This window comes from Erpetoichthys calabaricus, chromosome 6 (assembly GCF_900747795.2).
Source record: "Erpetoichthys calabaricus chromosome 6, fErpCal1.3, whole genome shotgun sequence".
Lineage (NCBI taxonomy): Eukaryota > Metazoa > Chordata > Cladistia > Polypteriformes > Polypteridae > Erpetoichthys > Erpetoichthys calabaricus.
The window spans coordinates 177,809,075-177,828,276 of NC_041399.2; the positions used below are offsets into that span (position 1 = coordinate 177,809,075).

Here is a 19,202-nt window from a genome sequence, read left to right on the forward strand (position 1 = left end):
TGATGAGGATAGATGGATCTTCTTCTGGGTTGTGGTCTTCCTGCCTGAGAAAAGAAAAGGAAATTTGTCATAAAACTATTGTCACACTCAAATTCTTCCCCTGTGCATTCCTTAAACCCAACCCCATAAAAAGCAAGCAATAGCTACATCTGAATATTCACTGGCTAACCAGTATATTATATTAATTAGCCATTGGCTACCACATGATTTTTTTTTCCTGATTATCATCTAAATTCACTGGCAGTGGCCACAGCAGTTAATGCTGCACTCATTCCTGGAGATTCTAAATTCACTATTGTAATGAGTCAAACGCAAAGAGTGCCTTGGGGCACATTCAAGACCGACTCCTTACATTAAAGGCATTCAAAAGACATGGAAAAAAAAAACATGTAAAGGGCAAAATGTTGAGTTGCCCTGGACATCCTAGTCAGGCTGCCCAGGATGGCTTTGCTTTGGTATAAGAGGCATTTTGGGAGGAAGAGGCGGGTCCAAGTGGTTAGACCACGGAAGTGACATCATAGTTGGAATTGTGTCAGTCTTCCTTTCTGCAGAGAGGGAAGGAGAAGAGAGTATGTTACTGCACAGTGTCACCTCATGTCTTGACCGAGAATTACAATCACATAAGCCCTAAAGCTGTTCCCCATTCACATGCGTGTAACACTATAAATATCTGTACTAAGAAATGTGTGAGTTTGTGTGACCTCAGTTTTTGGATTATCCCTAGAATAAATTTACATGAGTGACTTCCCTACAATGATTCTCCCTTCCAGTGAGAAATTAATGTTAGGATTCATTTCACAGAAAACCTTTGCCACAGAGTAATATCATTTTCAGTAAAATGACCCGAAGTAATTTCCCTCATAGGATTGTATGTAAATACGATTAATCCATTCCAGACCGTACGAACTGTATGTAAATATATATTTTTTTAAAGATTTTTAAGCACAAATGTAGTTAATTATACCATAGAATGCACAGTGTAAGGCCGGAGTTATACTTCACGCGACGCAACGCATGCTGCCGCGGATGCTCCTGCTACGCAAGCGTTGAAGTGTTTATACTTGCGTGCATACTTTACGTAAATCTGGAGGAATCCGCCAGGTGGCACTGCGAGATATTATCACGGTGAGAACATGTTCGGCTTCTCTGTGTTGTGAATTGCCTAGAACACCCATTAAATTCCGATGACACCTTACCGCAATATCTCTGATTGATTGATTAAATCCAGGGATGTGTCCATTCCAGCAAGCAATGGGCACGAGTGAGAAACAATCCCTGGACGATGCCTTGGCTCATCGCAAGGTGAATACAAGTATACACATACACTAGCGTCATTTTAGCGGCACCAAATCCCCAAATCTGCATATCTTTGGAAGGAAACTGGAGCACACTGAGGAAACCCAGCAGGAAAACGTGTAAACTCCAGGCAGGGAATATCAGCGATGTGACTCCCTGCAAGACAACAGCGCTAACACTTCACCACTGTGTCACCCCATGTGTGTAATTATTAACAGTATTCATTATTTAAACGAAATTACTGATTTATCTGTAAAAGTGATATCAAGTATAAATCTAAGGATTCTAAATGTGCAGAGAGTTGGAATATCATACATTTAATGTACTCAGTGTGGCGATCTATTGCTGGCAATTCGCTGTTGTCAGGAGCAGAGGAAGCCCTAGAAAAAAAAGAAGACGGTATGTGAGAATTTTAAAACGTATTGTGTCATTACGATCGGGAATATGCGACGCTTGAATATAAAAGCACCATGAATATATCTGTATGTCAGCATTTTGCTTCACCACACCGAACCATTTATGAAATATTGAAGCGCGCACACCGATCTCGTAGGATCCGCAAAGCGGATTTCTGTCACATGTAGATAGTAAACAAGAGACTCTGATGTCACATTCCAACTTTTATCACACTGCGCCCCCTGACTTTTTGCTGGTACTACAACTCGCGCATGCGTCACGTTAATTTCTGACGACCTGCTCAGAGGACGCATCAAATGAACGCTCAGAACGCGTGGCGGCCATGATACGAGCACATACGTGTTCTGAGCGTGAAGTATAAATGAGCCCTAATAGTAAACTAAATGTAAAAACATTGAATAACACTGAGAAAACCTTGAACAACAGAGAAAACTAACATTGCAAGAGTTCGCGCTATAGTGCTACGAACTGCTCGCTAAAAACACTTTTTTTTAATGAGTTTTAAGCACAGGGAAAAAAATGAACATTTGAAAAATGTGTAATGTAATAAAAAACCAAGAAAAGTAACAATGCACACTATGAACCGATTACTGTAAACAGAAGTGAAGTGGAGGTTAAAATCCAATAGAAAAAAGTCTTCATTAAATACAACGAGGTTAAAACAATGCTCGAATCAGTCTCTTTAAAAACAAGCCCGGTGCATTCTTTAACTGCCTTCTTGGCCTTATGCGGCCAGCCCTCTCTCTCTCGCGTGTGTGTGTGTATGTCTCTCTCGCTCGCTCGCTCTTTCTCTCTTGCACGCTGTCTCTCTCTCGTGCTCTGTCTCTCTCTCTCACTCGCTGCACAGGGAATGCACAGGGAGAGACTGAACACGTGTGGAAATCATCGGCGCGCACAAACCGTAAGGGAAACTGGCTTGTTCGTATACCGTGTGTGGTCGTGAACAGATGCAAAAGTTTGGTGAACTTTTTGGTTGCAACCCGATTCGTACGTGTTCAGAGACATTCGTGAACCAAGGTTGTATTAGCCACCTCTGAAATCCAATCCTGATGTGCAGATTAGTTCATATAAATACAATGTTAAAGCACCTAGATGTCTCTCTTAGTCCTGACACTATGAAGCAGCCAGCCTCTCTGTACTATCTTTCAAGTTCTTATTCACTACAGCTACAATATATGCTTCAAGTTCTCAGACTGTCTTGATGCAGCTTGTGAATCTGAAGCATTTTTGACATTGTTTTGCTACTCTTGATATTCTGAATTTTTTCCACTGTGCCTGACAATGTGTTTGTCATATGAAATAGTTCTATTTTTACTGCCTATCAGATCCCCCAACCCCCCCACCCCCTTGGTGATACTGTATTTTTGTCAGGATTGTCTACAGATTCAGATTGCTTTTGTTCCTTTTGGGTTATTCACCACATTTTATTTACTTAAAATGTATTTTATTTATTGTCTTTGTTTTTTTTTGATAACTTGTTTGGAATTTCACTCTTTGTGTTTAGGAAAGTTCTCAGTTGCAGCATCTCATATGCTTAAGCAGCAGTTGTTGGAAAATGAAGTGATTTTACTTGGTTAGTTAATTATCAGTTTTCCTTCAGCAATGCTGCTAGACTTATCAAGGTAACTGAAGCACACCCATTTTAAGAAACAGAATAATACAATTTATTGATAAACACGAGGATTTTAGAAATACGATATCTGAGCCCCAAACTCCAGACGTGAACACACAAAACAGTCCCAGATTCAAATCAAAAGGGGTTTTATTACAAGAGTACTTTCTTTACAACAATTCAAAAAGTGTCTCTTCTTCTTTCTCTGCCACCTAGCATATGGGGGGAGACAATACGCTGGATATAATGTTCTATTTCCTTCCATGTTATTGGCATCCTGGCCAGGTAAAGATTCTGAACCAATTCCAGCTGGGACACTGGTCCCAGTGTTTTGTCCTTTACAATATATAGACATATATATAGACATATACTGTATATAGATGTATAGGTCTGGACACAACAAGACACGACAGACACACATGTTACACAGAAGAGACTGGCTGTTTACTGTCTATTTAGAGTCCTAGATAAACATTTCTATAATACTGTGTGGAGTTATTTCTGTTGTTACTCCTGATTCAAGTGGAGAATTCTTCTTGTTGTGTAGTGCACTCTTTGTCTTTGTGACATGGTGCTTTGTTCTTGGTGTTCTGTGCTTTCCAACAGCTAGGCCCGTTGCTGTGTCATCTGCTTCATAGGGAAAACCATTACTCTTTTTGGCACAAGCATTTAGATGCTGAGGTTACTTACTTCAAGTAATTTCTGCTTCTCATTTTTGTCAGACTGGGCTCAGTTACTGGCACAGTGGCTTGGCAGAGTGGATGTCAGCTTTCAGGTCCACAAAGAGAAGAGAATGTCAGCTTTCATCTGCAAAAGACAGAACAGCCCATTAACGTTTGGTTTCAGAGAGGAATGGGTTTAACATCAGAGAGAGTGGGTTTCATTTCAGAGAGAGTGGCCAGAGAGTCCCCTGTGTGAGTAGTGTAGCTAGTTTATGAAGGATTGTATAACCTCTAATGTTTGGATTAAAGTCACTTCCAGTTACAAAATCAGTGCTTTCTCATAGATGTCTTATTTTATCCATTATAGTGGTCATTCATTGAATTATAGCTGTTTGTTTGGACTTGAGTGACCTTTTGGTGCCTTTTGGTCAGAAGAGGCCTCTGCAAAGATGTTGGTTCAACTCTGATTTACACCTTTGTTATTATATGAAGTACATGCTGAGATTGATACAAACTGTAGTTCAGTCACTTACTTTGAAATGCAAGTTTGGGGAAGGTGTAGCTGGATTTCTGCATCCTTGTTAAATCTGCTGTGTTTAACAGACATGGTGTTCCACCAAAAAGTCTTGCAGAATTGGCAATACCCACTTTGCAGTCGATGACAAATCAAGTGTGTCTATGGAAACCTATGTACAAAGATAACATTGGACAAAAAAATTGGCAATCTTTTTTCAAAGAAGTTGCATTGTATTTGCCTTGTTATAGCCTTTATGGCCTATTGTTTTCGTTCAATTTGTTCCAGGAATCTTTCTGGAATGGTCTGACCAATGTCCAACAATAACTGCTGTAGACCACTGTTTAACTTAACTGGGATTTTTGTAGTCTGCTCTTTTTAGTCAGGACCAGGCCTATTGAAGTGCAAAATGTTTGCTGTGTTTGAGTTACATTATTTAAATATACAGTATAAACACTGAAGCACATGCAAGTGTGGTATGTGCACGTGCATGCACATGCACTCACATATTTAAAGACATTTATAAGTGAAGACAGCTTGAAAGCTGGTTTTCTCTACCAGAGCACATGCTGGATGATGAAGAGAAAGAAACAGACCCACATGCACAAACACACAAACACATCTAGCTCTGTAAAGGTTGACATGCATAGAGGCATTAAGCAACTCTTATACCAATCTATCAATCTGTGCAGCTTGTTTATTTATGACCCAGTGTGTTTAGTTTCAAATTAAATATTATTAAATTCAATTTTCTGTTAATTTCATTCTACATTTATTTGCATACATAATAAATATGTTACTATACTTGATTGTATATTACTGTACAGTACAATAGATTTTAATGCAATGTAAAATCTTCCATTGAGTGATTTATTGCAGTGTCACTAAAGTGAAATTTACATGGAAGTACTGGATGGACCATTCCATACCGAGTTTTACTTCTGCTACTAGTGGGGTAGTATCGTGGTCATCCTTCATGAAACAGTGTTCATGTTGGTCATAAGTTTAGACTGTGGTAAATTCTACTTTTTTTTCTGAATAACTTGGTCATAACATCATTTTTAATAGGAGACTGATTTATGAAATTAATGCAGGTGTCCTTTCATACCGTGATGATTCTGAGCAGCAGCCTAAACTAAGCACCTATCCATGTAGTACACTTATTATAATTTATGGCAGACACCTTTATCTGTGTCAGCTTGCAAAGCCACTACAACAACAGATGCCCGAAGAAAGGTTTTTCCAACATCTTAGTTTCCACACACCTCAGCAACAAACTGTTCTCCTGTCACCCAGCAAGTGACATTGAAGCATTTAATGTTGCACCATTAGACTCACAAGTATTTTTTATACTCCAGCAGTTTTTACTAGCCAATTTAAAACTAGTAATATGACACTCATGTTGTAACAGAGTATTTGGAGCTCCAAGTTGAAATGTTTCACCTTCCCACTTTAGTGCTGTGAATTTCCAGTCAGACTATTTGAACAAGTATGAGATCACTGTTGATTTGTTACTTGGTGTGTGAAATAAGAAGTTAAAGATAAACTGCATGTTTTGTTATGAATAACAATCAAACTAAGCATTTTAAATGCCTATCACTTTGCCCCTAAGAAATTCAACCATACAAATGTCACTTTTAGCTTACCAGGATATATATTTTTTTTTGTTTTATTCAATTGACTAATGTGAAAGGTCAGTGTTACTTCAGAACTTATAGAATTTGGGTGGTTTTTCTCCAAATTGTCTAACCAGTAGCTTAGAGTTATTAAAGTGTTTCTGACTTGGAAATTCATATTTGCTGTCTGTCTGATAGCAGCATAATGCTTCTTTAACTCTGTTTCTTGCATTGTCTGGATTTTTTTTTTGGGCTACTGTGTTTTTTCTTAATACTTAGATTTTTAATTTGATACAATTGCATATTTATTGCTATTGTTGGTTACCTTTTATTTGTTTAATGACCTGTAATTGCTAGATTGTGTCATTGTACCATACTGTATTTCTTATAGATTCAATATTTTTGTTCTGGTATACTATCAAAAAGTTAATTTATTTCTTATTTGAAGCATAATGATGATAAATGAAAATTACCTGAATTTATGAAAATCAGAACTGCAGTTAAAATTTGATGTGTGATTTAAAAAGTTTCAGTAGAATATTTTTGGTTCATTAAAGGTGTTAACATGAAATTCATAATACCTTCTAAATAGATTTAAGTAAATTAGTTTGACAAATAAAAATATCTTCAAAGATTATTAGTTTAGGACATATTGGTAACTAGTTACTCCAGTTCAGGGTTGTGTAGGGCTGAAGCCTATACGGGAAGCATGTGGTGCAAGACAGGGACAGACCATTAAGAGACAATTAAGGTGCCAGCTATTGCCGAGTTTTAGTTTTTTTGTATATTGAATACTCTTAAGTATATTTTTCTTTTTTCAAGAATTACTAGCCAGGTGTTTTAAGATACTATAAATTCTTGGTTCTAACAAAATTATTTTGTTTTTTCATTCTAGATGGAGTTTTTGGGAAGTGCCAGCGGGTACCGGTGATAGACGTATATAGATACGAAGTTTCACCACCTGTTGTGCAGCACTTCAGGAAACTTTTACAGAAGCTTTCTCATCGTGGTAAGTTCTTAAGTCTGACCTCTGTCAGATAGTATGTGTAGTTGACTAGTTTTCACCACATCACTTTCAGATTCAGATTTCTTTATTTATTTAGTTAAAAACTGACAGGTTGACAAGTGTATTTGCAAATTAGTTGGTGATTATTGTCAGAGGTTCTTCACAGGTCTTAAATTAATGAGTAAAATCTGGGCAATAAAAGGTTGTTTTCTAAAAACATTTTTGTACACAGCACAAAGTAAAATATGGGCTTTAACAGGCCCTGTTTCTGATAGGCCCCCAGTTTTGACTCTCTAAGACGATAAGAAATAACAGTGTTGCAATGACAGTGCCGTCTCCTAGATTTACTGAAAATGCAAGGTTAAGTTACAGTAATTCAATAGCCAGGGCAGACGAGTCTTTTGTATGGATCTGAACGTAATGAGCACACCTGTGTAGAAAATTTCTAGAAACAGTCTCAATGTATGAATATCTGTTGGATTTAAAAAAATTGAGAAAGTCAAAAGATCTGCAATGTCTAACCATTTTCTATGGTGTTTCCAGCTTAAATAAGCATAGATTGTGAAATTTCTAGAAATTGCCAGGTCCTTTCTTCTTATAAGCAAAGAGGCTTTTAATGTGAAATTAATTCAAATGATTGTAGATGAGGTTCCTGGTTCCAGTACCCTGAGCCGCATCGTTAGACTTAGTACTCCAATACTGGTTGTGCAGTGAAGGAGATTGATCACATCTTCATGGGCAGATGCTGGATGCTCCTACAGAACTGCATGGTCTATGAAAGAGCTCAGTTAGATCCAGCTTAGATCCAGTAGGCTACCACCTACCAGGAGAATGAGGCAGGACCTGGACAGACTCCAAAATCAGACTGTTTCTAGTGAGTTTGCACGCAGTTTGTGTGAGGAACTTGTAGCCTTGGGTTCAACTTCTGATCCTAATGTGATGTGGGAGTTTTTTCGTGACAAAACCCTGAAGGTTGCTGAGGGTTATGTTGGTGTTGCCGGTTCCCAGAAGATGTTTCATCTCACAGGGCACCCTGGATATCACTAAGAGGAGCTGCAGTGCAGGGCTTGATGGCAATTCTGTTCTGTACCGGGAACTGAGAAGGATGTACTGGGAACTGAGAAGGATGGCTATGAAGGCTGCGAGGGCAGATAAGGAGACATTTGTTAGAGGAATCTGTGAGCAAGTGACACATCATCTGTGGTCTAGTGACCCACGTCCTGCTTACAGAGAAATCGAAGCATTACGCACATCCAAATCTGTTCCTTGGAGAGTTGCAGTCATGGTGGCTGATGGAGCAGACCTTACAGATGACGCTGCAATTGTAATCTGTTGAGCTGGCTACTTTGAGCAGCTGTTTAAAGTTGATCCTTCGGCCAGGACATTGGACATCTCTGGGTGCATTGTTCTTGAGGCTGATTCTCCAATTAGCTGTGAACCACCCAATCTCACTCAGATTGCACAGGTGGTGAACCAGCTGAGTGTAGGGAAGGCGGCAGGGATCTGTAGTATCCGGGGTGAATTTCTCCAGGCTTGCGGCAAGGCTGTACTCCTGGCATTGCAAGCAATCTTTGCTTCCATTTGTGAGATGGGCACCATCCCAACTAGCTGGAAAACAGGACTTGTCATCCCTATCTAGAAAGGGAAGGATGATCTCCCGGATTGCGGCAACTACAGGAGGTTAAAGCTACTTTTAATGCCGGGTAAGGGCCTTGCAAGGGTCATCCTCAATAGGATCTGTGATCACTTGCTCACCTACCAGTGACTGGAGCAGTCTAGTTTTACGCCTAAAAATTCTACCATTGACCACATCCTGGCACTGAGATTCTCATGGAGCGTAAGCGTGAATATTGGCAGAGTTGTTTTGCAGCCTTTGTCAGTTTTGCAATTTCTGCACTGTGGGAGATCCTGAGAGTTTGTGGGATCCCCCTGAAGTTGCTGGATATCATGGCCAGCCTGTTCACTGGTACTATATGAGTATCGTGCAGAGTGGAGGCAGAAACTCTGCATTTTTCCCAGTTGATTCTGGAGTTTGTCAGTGTTCTTGCTTCTACTCTGTTCAATGCTTGCATTGATTGGGTGTTGGGCAGGGTTGTGGGCTCCAGCAGCTTTGGAGCATCTGTTGGTGAAGAAAGATTCACGGACCTTGACTTCGCCAACGATGCTGCAATCTTTGCGGAGTCAATGGGGGCTCTGATCGGGGCTTTCAAGAGACTGAGTGAGAAGTCTAAATTTCTTGGCTTGTGAGTGTCCTGGAAAAAAACCAAGATCCAGACCTTTAATGACCTCTTGAGCACAGCCATCAGCAGTGTGTCTGTCTGAGGAGAGAATGTCAACCTCGTTGAGAGGTTTACTTGCCTCAGCAGTGACATTCATATCCCTGGTGACTCTTCCTATGGATTGGGAGAGCATGGGGGGTAATGAAGTCACTATAAAGTCACTTTTGTATGGATCTGAACGTAATGAGCACACCTGTGTAGAAAGTTTCTAGAAACAGTCTCAATGTATGAATATCTGTTGGATTTAAAAAAACTGAGAAAGTCAAAAGATCTGCAATGTCTAACCATTTTCTATGGTGTTTCCAGCTTAAATAAACATAGATTGTGAAATTAGATTGTGGGGTGCCCAATATCTTTGCAAAAGGATGAAGGTCCAAGTCTTTAGAGTCCTGGTGCTTCCTGTTTTGCTGTATGGTTGTGAGACATGGATGCTATCCAGTGACCTGAGACGAAGACTCAACTCCTTTGGTACTGTGTCTCTCCAGAGAATCTGTGGGTACCGCTGTTTTGACTTTGTGCTGAACGAGCAGTTTCTGACAGAGTTCCAAATGAGGCACATTACCTGCATTGCGAGGGAGCGTCAGTTATTACACTACAGTTATGTGGCGTGATTCTCCAAGGGTGATCTGGCTCTTTGTGTAGTGGGTGCGGCAACATGTTGTACCAGTGCATGCTTCCAGACCAGGGGCCTCATGTATAAACGGTGCGTACGCACAGAAATGTTGCGTACGAACCTTTCCACGCTCAAATCACGATGTATAAAACCTAAACTTGCCGTAAAGCCACGCACATTTCCACGGTAACTCATACCTTGGTGTACGCAATTTATCCGCCCGGTTTTGCAGACTGGCGGCACCCAGTGTCAAAGCAGTGCTACTGTTCCTGTATGGTTACCCTTTCTTAGATCCACATCCACGGCGGCGGCTTTATCAAATACACTGAAATTAACCGCATATCGTTCATAAATATAATGCGTCTGATTGTAATTAACCTGTAACAATATAATGGTCCACAGAATGGTCAAACTACTGTTCCTGTGTGCTCATCCTTTCTTTCTTAGCTCCACATTCCTGACGCGGCTTTATAAATACACTGAAATTAACTGCATATTGTTTATTAGTGTAATGCATCTGATTGTAATTAACCTGCTGCAATATAATGGGCCAGGGAATAGCCATAGTATTCCAAATACCAGAACTGCTTTAGCGTTGTTACGCTCACTGCATCTTGTTCTTCTTTTTGCTGTTCCTGTTAAGGGTTACCACTGCGGATCATCTTTTTCCATATTACTCTCACTGCACCACTCGGAGTATTTATATCACTGTATCTGAGTGTGAATCACAGCAGCAGATGATCGGAAAGAGAATTATCGGTATACAGTTTCAAGTACACACTACCTCAACCACGGCAAAAAGCGTCAAAGCCTTTCCTGTACGGACCTCGCGTTTCAGAAACAGTTTCATCCCAAGAACTATAAACGCACTCAATCACCTCACTGTAAACTTGCACTACAGTTATAATATTGCACAACCTGCGCTACTTTATAAAGCGCGTATGATGGCAATATCATTTTTAAGATGAAATGCAGCAAAAAATGTTGCTTATAGTATACAGATAAAACTTTAACTTCATTTAAATAATCTGTATTGCTAATAATTAAACATGTGAGGACACGGTGCCGCAGCGTATAGCTAGTTCAAGGATAGCTCCTGCCTTGTGCTGTATTCTTGCTGGTGCTGACGCGACACTGGAAGGATTGACGAATAGAATAATTAAACATGTACTACGAAGATATTTCAATGTTCCTTAAAAGTTTTGAAGAATCGGCGTTCTAAGCTTACAAATGGCTTAAACGTCTATTACAGAGCTGATTGTGTGGCGATTGGAGAAAGAAAAGTATGGACAGGAATTGGAGGTTAGTACGTTTGAAAGAGACAGTACTTCTGTAATAAATTATTTCATCGAAGATCACACATGGTGCAGCAAGCCTCTTGCGTGAGATATGAACAATCACTGCGCCACCGTGTTCCCATGTTTAATAACATGCTTTCATTCCTATCATCATGAAAATGATATCACGTATACATCTCAGTAGACAGAAGAGCAGCTTCAGCGACAGACTGCTGTCACTGTCCTGCTCCACAGACAGATTGAGGAGATCGTTCCTCCCCCAAACTATGCGACTCTTTAATTCCACCAGGGGGGGTAAACGTTAATATTTAACATTATACATAGTTATTGTCTGTTTTTTTCACCTGTATTATTATCATTCTTTAATTTAATATTATTTATTGTATCAGTATGCTGCTGCTGAAGAATGTGAATTTCCCATCGGGATTAATAAAGTATCTATCTATCTATCTATCTATCCAGTATTTTAATTATTCAGAGAGCTGTAATATCTCGAATGTAATGCATTCTGTGTCCTGTCGGAGAAAGAGAAAGAACGGAAGCACGTAGTGATTCACACACATAGAGCACATAGAAGATCAAACACAGAAAAAAGCATTTAACATGCTACTTGAGAAACTAGTAAATTAACGATTTTAAGATGAAGTTTATAATGTTCTACTTTAATGGCAAAATAAACTACATGATTAAAGTGGAAATTTCGAGATTAAAGTTGACATTTCGTGCTTTTTTCCCACTGTGTGCCTATGTTTTTTGTCTGTACCCTAATACGCTTTCATATGACACTCAGACGGTGGGCTACGACTCGCCTTTTCACAGCGACTTTGATATGTGATTTCTTTTTTATTTCGGGCACTGTGCGACTTTGTGAATTTGATCTTTCGAGTTTTTCCAACACTCTGTCACTCGATCAACTTTCTTTTGTTAATTATACCACTGTTTAAACCAACAAATAGTACGTTTTTCATTTGCCTCCACTTGGTATTCGCTGAAATTCTTATATTTTCTCCCGTGCTTTTCACATTGTCTTTTCACAGAAGGCTATTTATATTGATTTGCATATTCAAAGAGGCGTAATTCTGGGAGGAGTTGGGGCGGGACAGAAGGCGCGTGCACGTGCGTTACTTTTCACGCAAATCGGGATTTATGTAGTGGAAGAACGTGAAAGTATGCGTGCGCACTGATTCCTGCATCTGGATTTTTCTGTGCTTACGCACAATCCCGCTTTTGTGCTTACGCCATGTTATAGTGTGAGTTCTACGCACAGCGTTATACATGAGGCCCCAGACCTGCAGGTGAGGTGACAGCCCATTATTGGCAGGACAAAACATGTATCAGTGAATTTTCATATAAATTTAATTTTAGGATTAAATATTGACAATGATTTTGAGGTAAAATTATTTTTTATATTTTGGAAGATTGTGTGTTTTAAAGTGTTTTTTTACCCTTGAGTGCTATGTTCTAATTTTAAATGCATAGGTGTTGAGGAATGATGATTGCTAGTGTTCCTCTGTTATATGTTTTATTGTACAAGCTGAGTGAATGAAATTCCTTGGAACTCACCTTCTTAGGACAATAAATTTAAGGAAAGGTTGAAAACACTGAGCTTTGACAGAATTATTTTGTAGAGCTTTCTTTGCATCCATAATAGAACATCTGTTGTGAACACATTTGAAGATAATTTTTGGCATTTTGGTACCATCAATTGTTCATTAGTAACAATGTTTCTTATGTTTATTAATTTTTGATTATTTTTATGTTTTCATCATTACAGCATTATTTTGTTTTCTAAAATGGTCACAGTTGTTGCCATTTTCGTACTGTTGTTATGGACAACAGACTTCATTGCCAGTCTTATAATTTCACATCAATATAGCATGTCACACAAATATTACTGAAGATGGCAGCATGCTGCAATCAACATCTAAGCCTTTGGGTTAACTTGAAAAACAAACAAAACTTACTCTTCAGTTTTATTTAGTTGGGGAAATTGCATCTAGTTATGGTTAAGGAATCTTACAATGTTTATGCGACTGAGAACTGTAGTTGTCATTTTGATAGACTGCATGGTTTTTAACCATTGACTAGTTTGACAGACCTTCTCTATTCTCCATTATTATTTCTATGTCCTGGTGTTTTGATTTAGTTGATAATTTCTTCTTGGACATGCTTATTCTTCACCTGACTACTTTAATATCACAGTATTAGAAATTTGATGGAAGTTCATTCTACATTCTATCATCTTGTGAGTTGTATGTTAATTAAGATAAGATGTGTTTTCTGAAGCTTGTTGTTTGCAAGTTTCTACTTTTGTTGTTGCTCTGTTGGTTGATTGCTTGCTAATGTATATTTATGGAAGGGTTATAGTTAATTTTTGTTAATTTTCTAAACCTGCTTGCTCTAGTACTGAGATTCAGGGTGATCAGAACCAATCCTGGCAGCATTGACAACAAAACCAGTCTTGGCCTTGGGGCATTACAGGCTATAATGTCACTCATATTGGCTAAGTTAGAGTTGCCATTCAGCTCGACATACTGTCTTTGGGTATGTGTGAGAGAACTGGGAAACCTGGAGAGAACCATGCATGCACAAGACAGATGTTAACTGGGCCAGGAATCAAACACAGGAAGAACCACTGGGTTACAATTCCACACAGATTTAGATATTATTATTTACAAGTAGTATTAAATCATTCTGAATTTTAAGGTTGAACTGATAAGCCAGCCTTACTGAATTAACCTCAAATACATTTTCTGCATTGATCTATGAAACTGCATTTGGTCTATGTCCATTAAATCAAGATTTATATTATACAGCAAGATGCTTTACATTTCAAGCAAGCATGCATTTTTGAATAACTGTAAACACTGGACCTTTCAATCATGTGTTATAATTGTAAGCTAAAGTGTACAAAAGTTCAGAACAACGGGATAGTAGAGGAGCAGCCATACACAATAATGTAGTGTTGAGTTGGGATAAATAAACACAGTAAGAATATAGTTATGGTTGTGAACTTAACCTGGGTAGCACTACCCTTATTGACCATCACATGACACTCCCATCATGGCATGAGGTCATGCAAGATATGTCTTAATATCAGCCCAATCACAGGGTTGGAGATTCTGTAGACTGCTAGGTTTAATATGTTGTAGCCTCACGATTGTATTAGGGAGGACAACCAGTCTGACGCTTTCTAGTGCACCTCTGTAGTGAGACTAATGTGCAAGAATCTCTGGTGCTGGTAGGAGGAGTTCTACTCATACAGCAGCAAAGAATAATGAGGTCAGCTGGGACCTCAGAAGTGATTATGGCAGGGTACCAGGAAGGGAGCTGTGACTCTATATGAAGTGGCCTTGGTTTGTTTGCTCAGAGAGCTTAGAGTTGGGCAGCAGCGGGCAACAAGAGATCAGTTGGTCAGAGGAATGAAGGAGAGACAAAGTAGTGGAAGGTGAGCAGGAAAAAATGTGCAACAGAGTAGTCAGAAGTTACTGCCATTTAGTTAGGCCCTGAGGGGTACAGGAACTTCTTATTTTCCTGTCTTTGGTTGTAGCTTGCTATTACCCTGTATTATGAAGTAGTTTTTGTCATTAAAGCCTTTTTTAGGAGTTTTGTTATTTTTGGACTCTTGTGTTGGTGTTTGGGGTTGTGAGACACCTCCTACAGGCCACATGTTCAAACTGATACATGATTTATGTTGCTTAATAAGTTTTTTTTTAACTAATTTTGTTATTGTTTGGATATTTAGCTTTGCTTAACCTCAGGTTTTTGTTCATTATGATTGTGTGTTAAACTTTACATCCTATTTCCAAAGGAGCAGCTGCTTCTGGACTGCACAACATGTGAGGTACGAGGTAGGCAAAGTATTAGGTTGGCAGTGTTGCTCAGGAACTTACGAACATGAGAGGTGATATTTTTCCATTACACATTTCAATGTTAATACATTAAATATGATTTTTCCAAGGAGGAATTTTGTCATACGTAATCACATTAGACTACTCCTTTTATGAGGTTTGTAAGTATGTGTCATGCCATTCGCATGTTTAAATGGAACAATGTCATTAATAATGGGATAGCATCCAGTCATATTTTGCAAGTAGCAATTTAAGTCTTTCAGTGATTAGCTTGTGATCATTTTTGCTTTAAAGTGCATTTTATCTGTGTGGTCTCATTGTATTTTGGTTTACTCATATCTCTTTCGTGTTTACCATTTTGGCCTTCACTTGTGTCTGTTTTATACTGTGCTTGTTGTTGTATACTGTGATCTGAGTATCTGTCAAAAAGGAAACACAATTTTGCTGTTGCTGTTGGTGACCTTTGGAATGGCAGCCATTATAAGATGCCTTGATTTCTGAGGCTTGCCTGCATTAACTTACAGCATTTTAATGGTTCATTAAAATTTTTCTTAATGGAATTCTATGGATTTAAAATGGAAATGTGTGTTTTTCTTCCTAGTATAAATTTTGCTTTGATATAAGTATTGAGTAGCAAGGAAGCTAAATAATACAAAGAGAAATGCCTTTGTGTAAGACTGTACAACACTTAAGGTTGATTACTTCTTATTTATTATTGAATACCAGCGTGATTTCAGGGGACGCAAGATAACTAGGTGTTATTCTACCACATTGTACCAAGGTTTTGATAACTTCTTTGTATCAGATCATATGAAAATGTGAGATATTTTTTTGTTGTTAATTAAGCCACATATGCCAAGTTGATCCAGGAAAATCCCATCTTTTCTCATTATAGCCAGTAGTCCACTTTTAAGTACCTGTGAGCTTATGTTCTTGTAAGCAGGGTTTCCTTTTTCTTGCCAAACTTTGCTTCAGTTGATATACTGTATATACACTTACAATGGAGGGCTGATGCCTGATGTTCATGAAGTTGCATTTAGACGTGTCATCAGGCATCTAAACAGGACCATCATGCTCCCGTCTATTATGTGACATTACTTTTATCCAGTGTAATGTTAAGAAGAGACAGCCAAATGCCCCATCTTCCTTTAAAGGGATTTTTAAACCAGTAAAAATAAATATTCTTCTGAGCAGATGCATTTTGCCCTAAAGAGCCTCAGTTGCTAATGTATCAGAACAAATGCTGCCAGGACAGGCTGTTCAGTGGATTTAGAAAATCGGTTGATGAAAAGTTTTCAGTAAACAATTTGACATTAAATTTCAATTTAAACTATCATATTCTATGCAAAACTTTCTAATGAAACCTTCACATGTAACATGATTTTTCTTATTTTGGCCTAAAACCACATATTTTCTGTACAGATATTGATGTGAATGCAAGAGTGGCCAAAAATGAATAAAGTTCAGTTCTGTGATCTTCAAAATAAAGAAAAAATACCCCAATATTTTAAGAAGTGGCAAATTAGGGCTGTGAGGCTTTGATGAATGCAGACATAAGTACAACAGGAACAGAAAGCAGAAGTTCTGTTAAAGTTTCAGATAAGAAACTGCTTAGATTAGCTGCTTTGAAACCTTTTGCCTTTGTGAATGCAAAGTACATTTACTGCCCTTCTCTTTGGTTTAGAATGACATCTACCTTTGCAACAGAACATCTCTGTATTACTTATGCGTCTCTTACTTAATAGTCTATATACAACTCTGCAATTTTCTCGGTGTCTCTCCATGTATGCTGTGTTTTGTCTTCCTTTGTGGGCAGCAGTCTTATTATCTATAACATTTTCACAATTGGCAATTACTGCTAGAAAGCTTGAGCCATGTGGATCTGGTAGCCTCTGCCACCGTTCATGTCGTGTGTCAGAGAAATCACCTGGAGATTCCATTTGGCTGCTTTCTTGTATAATAAAAGTATTCATATTCCGACTTTATAATCTAAGCATTGTTGACAATAAAAGGTTATTCATGCTAGAATGTATTCAACTTGGCAAGTTACAATTCTAGAGAGTATCGGGAAGAGCTCAAAGCCACAAACCCACGTAGAAACTGGAAAGAAATGTGAGTTGGAGACAAATGATTTTAAGCCTCCCTAACTGGGTAACATGCTTTCCACTTTTGTTTTGTAACTCCATACTCCATACATAATAGGAGTCTGATGTCCTGTATACATCCAATCATTCACCCATTTTAATCCATTCATGTCCATTGCACAGTACCTAGAGTATACCTTTTCAAACTGGCTATAAATCAGTCAGCCGGCCTTTATTTTATATAGCACCCCTTACAAAACACAAACCTGATGATACATTAATTAACCAAAGTGGGACAAAAAATATACAAAAAAACATTATACCACCATGTTACCCTGTTTCTGTATGTTATTCTATGTTTGATCATGTATTTTTGCAGCTCCTTTGTTGCCTTTTTTGATTTTATTTCTGATACTTTCCTATCTTTAAAACAGATCAGAAATGGCTGACAAATGTTAACCTAGTGTGTGATGTTATGGCAGCCCCTTTCTGTAAAGGAGCCCTAAGGACATTACAGCTCTTCTAATGCGATTTAGAAAGTATGGCGTTGTCAGTCTTCTGTATTTATTCGCTTTACAAGCCATTTGCGTCTATTGCTTATATTCTTCAATATTAATTTTGTGCCTTTGTGTATGTTTTTTGTAACTTTTGTAAAACTGTTTTGTTCACAGTTTTTCCCAGCATGTTGGTATTTTGGGCAGTTTGGAAAATAATTATATAGTTTTTGTTTCGAATTGCAATGTTTATTGTTTTGCATTGTGCTTTGTATAATAATAGTGTTATGATTCTCTACCTTTTATTTCACTTTGAATTTGCAATTATTAGCTATTGGTTATTCTTTCTTTTGTTTTTGTGATCAAATTTTAATTGAACAGTATGCATACAAAGTTAGCAAAATTTCAATATTTGATTATAAGATAAAAATCACAAAAAGAATGACAATTATAGGATGGCACCTCCTCAAAATGGCTCCTTAATTTTTATATTTCTAGATTTTAGAGTGCCCTGAATCTAATTCAGTATTTCTATTTTTTACATTCATTTTTTTTTAATCTGGGCCAGTTGTAGGCCAGACAACTGGCAGTTACTGTATGTGTTACAGCATCATGGTAATATAAAGATTGGTTACTTAGACTTTTTCAAGATTGTGCATGTTGTAAACAAAACATATGGTGTATTATTAGAGTTTTAAAATTCCTCAAATATATCAATGTTTTTGACTTTGCACTTTGATTTCTGGTGAGAGGTCTTGGTTAGGTATTTTGGTTTTCTTTTGATGTCACACATTTATTAACTTGATTTTTATCAGGTCTCATGGTCCTGTCTGCAATCTGTTGTGCATTGTTCTCCGTCTAAAATGGCAGAACAGATAGATGATCAATAAGGAAAACATTATTTGAAGGATTTAACAGGGACTGAAACTGTTGTCATTAGCATTTTTCTTTTGGGCCTTTTTTGAGTTGATGTTTTCTGGCTGTCTATGCATGTCGTTATTTGGGTTTTTTTAACAGAAGGATTCTGAATTTGGCATTACTTTGTTTCCAGAATTTGCAGTTAAAAGGCTGATTTATTTTTTTTGTTTATTCTGTGACATCATTTTGTTTGAATATTTGTAACTGTCAACAGTTACCATTGTAAGACTTTTGATTTTTACATAGCATTTATAACCTTGACTGTATTATTTGACTACATCTCATCTTCTCATTATTTCCATTTAAAAATCCCTCTGTCTCCTCAGAGTCATTACAAATATCTTCACAATACAAATAATGTTTCATCCATACTTTATCATTAATTAATCTTTTTCTAGACAACATTAAAGGCAGCACAGAGAGTGCAGTTGGGAAGCTGAACACAAAGGTAAAAAACACAGTAAAGAAAACAAGTTTATTATTTGAAAACGAACAGTGTCAGATCGGGTGTGAATTTATGCTGGCGCTGTTATTTAGGGTCA

At 38.0% G+C, this 19,202-nt stretch overlaps 1 protein-coding gene across 2 annotated transcripts in view; it reads left to right on the forward strand.

Annotated features, from left to right (window-relative positions):
• The window catches only part of ptprn2 (protein tyrosine phosphatase receptor type N2), a 1,061,581-nt gene that overhangs the window by 279,480 nt on the left and 762,899 nt on the right, over positions 1 to 19,202 (forward strand). For both annotated transcript variants that reach the window (XM_028804141.2, XM_028804142.2), the window contains exon 3: positions 7,013 to 7,126. In XM_028804141.2, the coding sequence (XP_028659974.2) occupies positions 7,013 to 7,126 (114 nt within the window). The remainder of the gene's footprint in view (positions 1 to 7,012; positions 7,127 to 19,202) is intronic.